This window comes from Rhinoderma darwinii, assembly GCF_050947455.1.
Source record: "Rhinoderma darwinii isolate aRhiDar2 chromosome 5 unlocalized genomic scaffold, aRhiDar2.hap1 SUPER_5_unloc_3, whole genome shotgun sequence".
NCBI lineage: Eukaryota > Metazoa > Chordata > Amphibia > Anura > Rhinodermatidae > Rhinoderma > Rhinoderma darwinii.
The window spans coordinates 629,321-641,374 of record NW_027461787.1 but is presented as its reverse complement, the minus strand read 5'-3'; the positions used below and the strand labels follow the sequence as shown (position 1 = coordinate 641,374).

The 12,054-nt window shown below is 52.3% G+C and overlaps 1 protein-coding gene across 6 annotated transcripts in view; it reads left to right on the top strand.

The window, feature by feature from the left end:
* Positions 1 to 12,054, top strand: part of CHPF2 (chondroitin polymerizing factor 2) — an 86,656-nt gene that overhangs the window by 19,515 nt on the left and 55,087 nt on the right. The window contains exons 1-3 of one of the 6 annotated variants that reach the window (XM_075847573.1): positions 1,517 to 1,626; positions 1,758 to 1,809; positions 5,477 to 5,734. In XM_075847573.1, the coding sequence (XP_075703688.1) occupies positions 5,478 to 5,734 (257 nt within the window). In that variant the 5' untranslated portion in view covers positions 1,517 to 1,626; positions 1,758 to 1,809; position 5,477. Of the gene's footprint in view, positions 1 to 1,516; positions 1,627 to 1,689; positions 1,810 to 1,845; positions 1,932 to 3,455; positions 3,512 to 5,476; positions 5,735 to 12,054 lie in introns of those variants that run through there. The other 5 variants (XM_075847572.1, XM_075847571.1, XM_075847576.1 and 2 more) reach the window with 5 other exon arrangements.

Below are 12,054 nucleotides of genomic sequence, written 5' to 3'. Positions count from 1 at the left end.
TGTGTATCACCCCCATCATCCCTGTGTATCACCCCCATCATCCCTGTGTATCACCCCCATCATCCCTGTGTATCACCCCCATCATCCCTGTGTATCACCCCCATCATCCCTGTGTATCACCCCCATCATCCCTGTGTATCACCCCCATCATCCCTGTGTATCACCTCCATCATCCCTGTGTATCACCCCCATCATCCCTGTGTATCACCTCCATCATCCCTGTGTATCACCCCCAGCATCCCTGTGTATCACCTCCATCATCCCTGTGTATCACCCCCATCATCCCTGTGTATCACCCCCATCATCCCTGTGTATCACCCCCAGCATCCCTGTGTATCACCTCCATCATCCCTGTGTATCACCCCCATCATCCCTGTGTATCACCCCCATCATCCCTGTGTATCACCCCCAGCATCCCTGTGTATCACCCCCATCACCTCTGTGTATCACCTCCATCACCCCTGTGTATCACCTCCATCACCCCTGTGTATCACCTCCATCATCTCTGTGTATCACCTCCATCATCCCTGTGTATCACCCCCATCATCCCTGTGTATCACCTCCATCATCCCTGTGTATCACCCCCATCATCCCTGTGTATCACCCCCATCATCCCTGTGTATCCCCCCATCATCCCTGTGTATCACCTCCATCACCCCTGTGTATCACCTCCATCACCCCTGTGTATCACCTCCATCGTCCCTGTGTATCACCTCCATCGTCCCTGTGTATCACCCCCATCATCCCTGTGTATCACCTCCATCGTCCCTGTGTATCACCCCCATCACCCCTGTGTATCACCTCCATCGTCCCTGTGTATCACCTCCATCGTCCCTGTGTATCACCTCCATCATCCCTGTGTATCACCCCCATCACCCCTGTGTATCACCTCCATCACCTCTGTGTATCACCTCCATCATCCCTGTGTATCACCTCCATCATCCCTGTGTATCACCTCCATCATCTCTGTGTATCACCTCCATCATCCCTGTGTATCACCTCCATCATCTCTGTGTATCACCTCCATCATCCCTGTGTATCACCTCCATCATCCCTGTGTATCACCTCCATCATCTCTGTGTATCACCTCCATCATCCCTGTGTATCACCTCCATCGTCCCTGTGTATCACCTCCATCATCCCTGTGTATCCCCTCCATCATCCCTGTGTATCACCTCCATCGTCCCTGTGTATCACCTCCATCACCCCTGTGTATCACCTCCATCACCCCTGTGTATCACCTCCATCGTCCCTGTGTATCACCTCCATCGTCCCTGTGTATCACCTCCATCAACCCTGTGTATCACCTCCATCATCTCTGTGTATCACCTCCATCATCCCTGTGTATCCCCCCATCATCCCTGTGTATCCCCCCATCATCCCTGTGTATCACCCCCATCATCCCTGTGTATCACCCCCATCATCCCTGTGTATCACCCTCATCATCCCTGTGTATATTATTGGGGCGGGCATTGAGGACGCTCTGGACCAATAAGATTCCTGAAGCGCTGCTACATGGAGGAGAGCGGCGGACTTTGTGACTATGCGCGTCATGTGACCGGTCTAGACCATAGAAACTCCTCCAGTACAGACTCGCCCGTCCTCCTAACTTTTACCCTCTCTATGGTACTTGTATGTGTTTTTTTTTAAATATACAATAGACAATCTTTATTAGAAAGTACAGGAAGTTTCAGCAGTGGGCGGGACGGAGCGGTGACCACGTGACCGGCTGTTTACTGTTGTAATTTGTAATGCAGGGGAGCCGGGAGCGGACGGACGGCCGGAAGTGACCCGCAACCGGGAGAGCAGGTCAGCCCCTCGTAATAACGCGCCACAGTCATTCATCCAATACATGGCCGCTGTAACGTCATTTACTGTAGTGATAGTCCTCGTCTACTCCCACCACTGCCCCCCAGTGACGTGGGGTGGAGGTAATAGAAGTAGTAGTAGTAGTAGTAGTAGTGGTAGTGGTAGTAGTAGTGGTGGTGGTGGTGGTTCTGGTGATGATGATGATGATCCCGGTGGTCGCGGTCCTGGTGGTGGCGGAGATGTTGATGGTCCTGGTGGTGGCGATGATGGTGGTGCCAATGATGATGATCCTGCTGGTGGCGATGGTGGTGGTGATGCTGGTGGCGGCGATGATGATGGTGATCCTGGTGGTGGCGGCGGCGATGAGGATGTTGATGATGATGGTCCTGGTGGTGGTGGTGATGATGGTGATCCTGGTGGTGGCGGCAGCGGCGATGATGATGGTGGTCCTGGTGGCGATCATGATGATGGTGGTCCTGGTGGCGATGATGATGATGGTGGTCCTGGTGGTGGTGGTGGTGGCGGCGACGATGCGGATGTTGATGATGATGGTCGTGGTGGTGGTGGTGGTGGTGATGATGATGGTGATCCTGGTGGTGGCGATGATGATGATGGTGGTGGTGGTGGTGACGGCGGCGGCAATGAGGATGATGATGGTGGTCCTGGTGGCGATGATGATGATGGTGGTCCTGGTGGTGGTGGTGGCGGCGGCGATGATGATGGTGGTCCTGGTGGTGGCGGCGATGAGGATGATGATGATGATGATGATGATGGTGGTCCTGGTGGTGGTGGTGGCGGCGGCGATGAGGATGATGATGATGGTGGTCCTGGTGGCGATGATGATGGTGGTCCTGGTGGCGATGATGGTGGTCCTGGTGGCGATGATGATGGTGGTCCTGGTGGCGATCATGATGGTGGTCCTGGTGGTGGCGGCGATGATGATGGTGGTCCTGGTGGTGGCGGCGGCGGCGATGAGGATGATGATGGTGGTCCTGGTGGCGGCGATGAGGATGATGATGGTGGTCCTGGTGGCGATGATGATGATGGTGGTCCTGGTGGCGATGATAATGATGGTGGTCCTGGTGGCGGCGATGATGATGATGATGATGGTGGTCCTGGTGGCGATGATAATGATGGTGGTCCTGGTGGTGGTGGTGATAATGATGGTGGTCCTGGTGGTGGTGGTGGTGATGATGGTGGTCCTGGTGGTGGTGGTGGTGGTGATGATGATGATGATGGTGGTCCTGGTGGCGGCGATGATTATGATGGTGGTCCTGGTGGCGGCGATGATGATGATGATGGTGGTCCTGGTGGTGGTGGTGATAATGATGGTGGTCCTGGTGGCGGTGATGATGATGTTGATGATGGTGGTCCTGGTGATGGTGATGATGATGATGATGGTGGTCCTGGTGGCGATGATAATGATGGTGGTCCTGGTAGTGGTGGTGATAATGATGGTGGTCCTGGTGGTGGTGATGATGGTGGTCCTGGTGGTGGTGGTGGTGATGATGATGATGGTGGTCCTGGTGGCGGCGATGATGATGATGATGGTGGTCCTGGTGGCGGCGATGATGATGATGGTGGTCCTGGTGGCGATGATGATGATGGTGGTACTGGTGGTGGTGGTGGTGGTGATGATGATTTACTGTAGTGATTATCCTCGTCTACTCCCACCACTGCCCCCCAGTGACGTGGGGTGGAGGTAATAGAAGTAGTAGTAGTGGTTCTGGTGATGATGATGATGATGATGATCCCGGTGGTGGCGGAGATGTTGATGGTCCTGGTGGCGGCGATGGTGGTGGCGGAGATGATGATGGCGGTGGGCCTGGTGGTGGCGATGATGGTGGTGCCAATGATGATGATCCTGCTGGTGGCGATGATGATGATGGTGGTGGTGATTCTGCTGGTGGCGGCGATGATGATGGTGATGGTGATCCTGGCGGCGGCGATGAGGATGTTGATGATGATGGTCCTGGTGGTGGTGATGATGGTGATCCTGGTGGTGGCGGCAGCGGCGATGATGGTGGTCCTGGTGGCGATCATGATGATGGTGGTCCTTGTGGCGATGATGATGATGGTGGTCCTGGTGGTGGTGGTGGTGGCGGCGGCGATGCGGATGTTGATGATGATGATGGTCCTGGTGGTGGTGGTGATGATGATGGTGATCCTGGTGGTGGCGATGATGAGGATGATGATGATGGTGGTCCTGGTGGTGGTGGTGGTAGCGGCGGCGGCGATGAGGATGATGATGGTGGTCCTGGTGGCGATGATGGTGGTCCTGGTGGTGGCGGCGATGATGATGATGGTCCTGGTGGTGGCGGTGATGAGGATGATGATGATGATGGTGGTCCTGGTGGTGGTGGCGGCGGCGGCGATGAGGATGATGATGGTGGTCCTGGTGGCGATGATGATGGTGGTCCTGGTGGCGATGATGGTGGTCCTGGTGGCGATGATGATGGTGGTCCTGGTGGCGATGATAATGATAGTGTTCCTGGTGGTGGCGGCGATGATGATGGTGGTCCTGGTGGTGGCGGCGGCGGCGATGAGGATGATGATGATGATGGTGGTCCTGGTGGCGATGATGATGGTGGTCCTGGGGGCGATGATAATGATGGTGGTCCTGGTGGCGGCGATGATGATGATGATGGTGGTCCTGGTGGCGGCGATGATGATGGTGGTCCTGGTGGCGGCAATGATGATGATGGTGGTCCTGGTGGCGATGATAATGATGGTGGTCCTGGTGGTGGTGGTGATAATGATGGTGGTCCTGGTGGTGGTGGTGGTGGTTATGATGATGGTGGTCCTGGTGGCGGCGATGATGATGGTGGTCCTGGTGGCGGCGATGATGATGATGATGGTGGTCCTGGTGGCGGCGGCGATGATGATGATGATGGTGGTCCTGGTGGTGGTGGTGATAATAATGGTGGTCCTGGTGGCGGTGATGATGATGATGATGATGATGTTGATGATGGTGGTCCTGGTGATGGTGATGATGATGATGGTGGTCCTGGTGGCGATGATAATGATGGTGGTCCTGGTGGTGGTGGTGATAATGATGGTGGTCCTGGTGGTGGTGATGATGGTGGTCGCCTGGTGGTGGTGGTGATGATGTTGATGATGGTGGTCCTGGTGGTGGTGGTGATGATGATGATGATGGTGGTCCTGGTGGCGATGATAATGATGGTGGTGGTGGTGATAATGATGGTGGTCCTGGTGGTGGTGATAATGATGGTGGTCCTGGTGGTGGTGATGATGGTGGTGATGATGATGGTGGTCCTGGTGGCGGCGATGATGATGATGGTGGTCCTGGTGGCGGCGATGATGATGATGATGGTGGTCCTGGTGGCGGCGATGATGATGATGGTGGTCCTGGTGGCGGCGATGATGATGATGATGATGATGGTGGTCCTGGTGGCGATGATGATGATGTTGATGATGGTAGTCCTGGTGGTGGTGATGATGATGATGGTGGTCCTGGTGGCGATGATGATGATGATGGTGGTCCCGGTGGTGGCCATGATGAAGGTCCAGGTGTTGGGCTTCATGCTCCACCTTTGTTGGCCTGTCCTGTTGGAGGTTCTCCCTCGCTCATCATTCTCGGCGGTACGGCTTGTTTCCTCTGTTATGAGCCGTCTCCATAACCTCATGTGTCATGTTCTCTCTACAGGATGGGTCCCAGACTTTACCCATTACTTCTGGGACTCCTGCGCCCGGCGCTGCCCCTCCTCTTGGGCCTGTCCATAGGCTGCAGCCTGAGCCTCCTGCGCGTCTCCTGGATCCAAGAAGATGAGAACCCCTGTGCCGACAATCTCCTCAGTAACCCCGGACCACAACCCGGCCAACGAGGCACCCTGACACATGACCTGAAACCCCGAATTATTCCGTACAGCCGCAAGCCGCACGCTCTACACAAGAAGGTGCTCAGGTGAGTGCCAACTATACATTGGAGTAACTTAACGGGGTTATCCAGGGGCCGTAAAAAGAATGGGGCACGGCACCTGTGTGATGTGGCGCCTGTGTGATGTGGCGCCTGTGTGATGTGGCGCCTGTGTGATGTGGCGCCTGCGTGATGTGGCGCCTGCGTGATGTGGCGCCTGCGTGATGTGGCGCCTGCGTGATGTGGCGCCTGCGTGATGTGGCGGCTGCGTGATGTGGCGTCTGCGTGATGTGGCGCCTGCGTGATGTGGCGCCTGCGTGATGTGGCGCCTGCGTGATGTGGCGCCTGCGTGATGTGGCGCCTGCGTGATGTGGCGCCTGCGTGATGTGGCGCCTGCGTGATGTGGCGCCTGCGTGATGTGGCGCCTGTGTGATGTGGCGCCTGTGATGTGGCTCTGTGTGATGTGGCGCCTGTGTGATGTGGCGCCTGTGATGTGGCGCCTGTGTGATGTGGCGCCTGTGTGATGTGGCGCTGTGTGATGTGGCGCTGTGTGATGTGGCGCCTGTGTGATGTGGCGCCTGTGTGATGTGGCGCCTGTGTGATGTGGCGCCTGTGTGATGTGGCTCTGTGTGATGTGGCGCCTGTGTGATGTGGCGCCTGTGTGATGTGGCGCCTGTGTGATGTGGCGCCTGTGTGATGTGGCGCCTGTGTGATGTGGCGCTGTGTGATGTGGCGCTGTGTGATGTGGCGCTGTGTGATGTGGCGCTGTGTGATGTGGCGCTGTGTGATGTGGCGCCTGCGTGATGTGGCGCCTGCGTGATGTGGCGCCTGCGTGATGTGGCGCCTGCGTGATGTGGCGCCTGCGTGATGTGGCGCCTGCGTGATGTGGCGCCTGTGTGATGTGGCGCCTGTGTGATGTGGCGCCTGTGTGATGTGGCGCCTGCGTGATGTGGCTCTGTGTGATGTGGCGCCTGTGTGATGTGGCGCTGTGTGATATGGCGCCTGTGTGATGTGGCGCCTGTGTGATGTGGCGCCTGCGTGTTGTGGCGCCTGCGTGATGTGGCTCTGTGTGATGTGGCGCCTGCATGATGTGGCGCCTGCGTGATGTGGCGCCTGCGTGATGTGGCGCCTGCGTGATGTGGCGTCTGTGTGTGTTTGTTGTGTGGTATGTATGGTGTCGGCGTGTGTGTCGTAAGGCGTCTGTCATGAAGAGACACGTACACAGATGATAATACACCGCGTTCTAAATTATTATGCAAATGTTATTTTTCGCTGATTTACCTAAATAGTCGATGCAATGACGGTCAGGACCCTCCTCTGATATCACCTGCACAGCACAAGTTACATGTTACACAGGACCCTTCTCTGATATCACCTGCACAGGACAAGTTACATGTTACACAGGACCCTCCCCTGATATCACCTGCACAGCACAAATTACATGTTACACAGGACCCTCCTCTGATATCACCTGCACAGGACAAGTTACATGTTACACAGGACCCTCCTCTGATATCACCTGCACAGCACAAGTTACATGTTACACAGGACCCTTCTCTGATATCACCTGCACAGCACAAGTTACATGTTACACAGGACCCTTCTCTGATATCACCTGCACAGGACAAGTTACATGTTACACAGGACCCTTCTCTGATATCACCTGCACAGCACAAGTTACATGTTACACAGGACCCTTCTCTGATATCACCTGCACAGGACAAGTTACATGTTACACAGGACCCTCCTCTGATATCACCTGCACAGCACAAGTTACATGTTACACAGGACCCTCCTCTGATATCACCTGCACAGCACAAGTTACATGTTACACAGGACCCTTCTCTGATATCACCTGCACAGCACAAGTTACATGTTACACAGGACCCTCCTCTGATATCACCTGCACAGGACAAGTTACATGTTACACAGGAGCCTTCTCTGATATCACCTGCACAGCACAAGTTACATGTTACACAGGACCCTTCTCTGATATCACCTGCACAGCACAAGTTACATGTTACACAGGACCCTCCTCTGATATCACCTGCACAGGACAAGTTACATGTTACACAGGACCCTCCTCTGATATCACCTGCACAGGACAAGTTACATGTTACACAGGACCCTTCTCTGATATCACCTTCACAGCACAAGTTACATGTTACACAGGACCCTCCTCTGATATCACCTGCACAGGACAAGTTACATGTTACACAGGACCCTTCTCTGATATCACCTGCACAGGACAAGTTACATGTTACACAGGACCCTCCTCTGATATCACCTGCACAGGACAAGTTACATGTTACACAGGACCCTCCTCTGATATCACCTGCACAGCACAAGTTACATGTTACACAGGACCCTCCTCTGATATCACCTGCACAGCACAAGTTACATGTTACACAGGACCCTTCTCTGATATCACCTGCACAGCACAAGTTACATGTTACACAGGACCCTCCTCTGATATCACCTGCACAGCACAAGTTACATGTTACACAGGACCCTCCTCTGATATCACCTGCACAGCACAAGTTACATGTTACACAGGACCCTCCTCTGATATCACCTGCACAGCACAAGTTACATGTTACACAGGACCCTCCTCTGATATCACCTGCACAGGACAAGTTACATGTTACACAGGACCCTTCTCTGATATCACCTGCACAGCACAAGTTACATGTTACACAGGACCCTTCTCTGATATCACCTGCACAGCACAAGTTACATGTTACACAGGACCCTTCTCTGATATCACCTGCACAGCACAAGTTACATGTTACACAGGACCCTTCTCTGATATCACCTGCACAGCACAAGTTACATGTTACACAGGACCCTCCTCTGATATCACCTGCACAGGACAAGTTACATGTTACACAGGACCCTCCTCTGATATCACCTGCACAGCACAAGTTACATGTTACACAGGACCCTTCTCTGATATCACCTGCACAGCACAAGTTACATGTTACACAGGACCCTCCTCTGATATCACCTGCACAGCACAAGTTACATGTTACACAGGACCCTCCTCTGATATCACCTGCACAGCACAAGTTACATGTTACACAGGACCCTTCTCTGATATCACCTGCACAGGACAAGTTACATGTTACACAGGACCCTCCTCTGATATCACCTGCACAGGACAAGTTACATGTTACACAGGACCCTTCTCTGATATCACCTGCACAGGACAAGTTACATGTTACACAGGACCCTCCTCTGATATCACCTGCACAGCACAAGTTACATGTTACACAGGACCCTCCTCTGATATCACCTGCACAGGACAAGTTACATGTTACACAGGACCCTTCTCTGATATCACCTGCACAGCACAAGTTACATGTTACACAGGACCCTTCTCTGATATCACCTGCACAGCACAAGTTACATGTTACACAGGACCCTTCTCTGATATCACCTGCACAGCACAAGTTACATGTTACACAGGACACTTCTCTGATATCACCTGCACAGCACAAGTTACATGTTACACAGGACCCTTCTCTGATATCACCTGCACAGCACAAGTTACATGTCACACAGGACCCTCCTCTGATATCACCTGCACAGCACAAGTTACATGTTACACAGGACCCTTCTCTGATATCACCTGCACAGGACAAGTTACATGTTACACAGGACCCTTCTCTGATATCACCTGCACAGGACAAGTTACATGTTACACAGGACCCTCCTCTGATATCACCTGCACAGCACAAGTTACATGTTACACAGGACCCTCCTCTGATATCACCTGCACAGCACAAGTTACATGTTACACAGGACCCTTCTCTGATATCACCTGCACAGCACAAGTTACATGTTACACAGGACCCTTCTCTGATATCACCTGCACAGCACAAGTTACATGTTACACAGGACCCTCCTCTGATATCACCTGCACAGGACAAGTTACATGTTACACAGGACCCTCCTCTGATATCACCTGCACAGCACAAGTTACATGTTACACAGGACCCTCCTCTGATATCACCTGTACAGCACAAGTTACATGTTACACAGGACCCTTCTCTGATATCACCTGCACAGCACAAGTTACATGTTACACAGGACCCTTCTCTGATATCACCTGCACAGGACAAGTTACATGTTACACAGGACCCTTCTCTGATATCACCTGCACAGCACAAGTTACATGTTACACAGGACCCTCCTCTGATATCACCTGCACAGCACAAGTTACATGTTACACAGGACCCTCCTCTGATATCACCTGCACAGCACAAGTTACATGTTACACAGGACCCTTCTCTGATATCACCTGCACAGGACAAGTTACATGTTACACAGGACCCTTCTCTGATATCACCTGCACAGCACAAGTTACATGTTACACAGGACCCTTCTCTGATATCACCTGCACAGCACAAGTTACATGTTACACAGGACCCTTCTCTGATATCACCTGCACAGCACAAGTTACATGTTACACAGGACCCTTCTCTGATATCACCTGCACAGCACAAGTTACATGTTACACAGGACCCTTCTCTGATATCACCTGCACAGCACAAGTTACATGTTACACAGGACCCTCCTCTGATATCACCTGCACAGGACAAGTTACATGTTACACAGGACCCTCCTCTGATATCACCTGCACAGCACAAGTTACATGTTACACAGGACCCTCCTCTGATATCACCTGCACAGCACAAGTTACATGTTACACAGGACCCTCCTCTGATATCACCTGCACAGGACAAGTTACATGTTACACAGGAGCCTCCTCTGATATCACCTGCACAGGACAAGTTACATGTTACACAGGACCCTTCTCTGATATCACCTGCACAGCACAAGTTACATGTTACACAGGACCCTTCTCTGATATCACCTGCACAGGACAAGTTACATGTCACACAGGACCCTTCTCTGATATCACCTGCACAGGACAAGTTACATGTTACACAGGACCCTCCTCTGATATCACCTGCACAGGACAAGTTACATGTTACACAGGACCCTCCTCTGATATCACCTGCACAGGACAAGTTACATGTTACACAGGACCCTTCTCTGATATCACCTGCACAGCACAAGTTACATGTTACACAGGACCCTTCTCTGATATCACCTGCACAGGACAAGTAACATGTTACACAGGACCCTTCTCTGATATCACCTGCACAGGACAAGTTACATGTTACACAGGACCCTCCTCTGATATCACCTGCACAGCACAAGTTACATGTTACACAGGACCCTTCTCTGATATCACCTGCACAGCACAAGTTACATGTTACACAGGACCCTCCTCTGATATCACCTGCACAGCACAAGTTACATGTTACACAGGACCCTTCTCTGATATCACCTGCACAGCACAAGTTACATGTTACACAGGACCCTCCTCTGATATCACCTGCACAGCACAAGTTACATGTTACACAGGACCCTTCTCTGATATCACCTGCACAGCACAAGTTACATGTTACACAGGACCCTCCTCTGATATCACCTGCACAGGACAAGTTACATGTTACACAGGACCCTCCTCTGATATCACCTGCACAGCACAAGTTACATGTTACACAGGACCCTTCTCTGATATCACCTGCACAGCACAAGTTACATGTTACACAGGACCCTTCTCTGATATCACCTGCACAGCACAAGGTACATGTTACACAGGACCCTCCTCTGATATCACCTGCACAGCACAAGTTACATGTTACACAGGACCCTCCTCTGATATCACCTGCACAGCACAAGTTACATGTTACACAGGACCCTCCTCTGATATCACCTGCACAGGACAAGTTACATGTCACACAGGACCCTTCTCTGATATCACCTGCACAGCACAAGTTACATGTTACACAGGACCCTCCTCTGATATCACCTGCACAGGACAAGTTACATGTTACACAGGACCCTTCTCTGATATCACCTGCACAGGACAAGTTACATGTTACACAGGACCCTTCTCTGATATCACCTGCACAGCACAAGTTACATGTTACACAGGACCCTCCTCTGATATCACCTGCACAGGACAAGTTACATGTTACACAGGACCCTCCTCTGATATCACCTGCACAGCACAAGTTACATGTTACACAGGACCCTTCTCTGATATCACCTGCACAGCACCAGTTACATGTTACACAGGACCCTTCTCTGATATCACCTGCACAGGACAAGTTACATGTTACACAGGACCCTTCTCTGATATCACCGGCACAGCACAAGTTACATGTTACACAGGACCCTTCTCTGATATCACCTGCACAGCACAAGTTACATGTTACACAGGACCCTCCTCTGATATCACCTGCACAGCACAAGTTACATGTTACACAGGACCCTCCTCTGATATCACC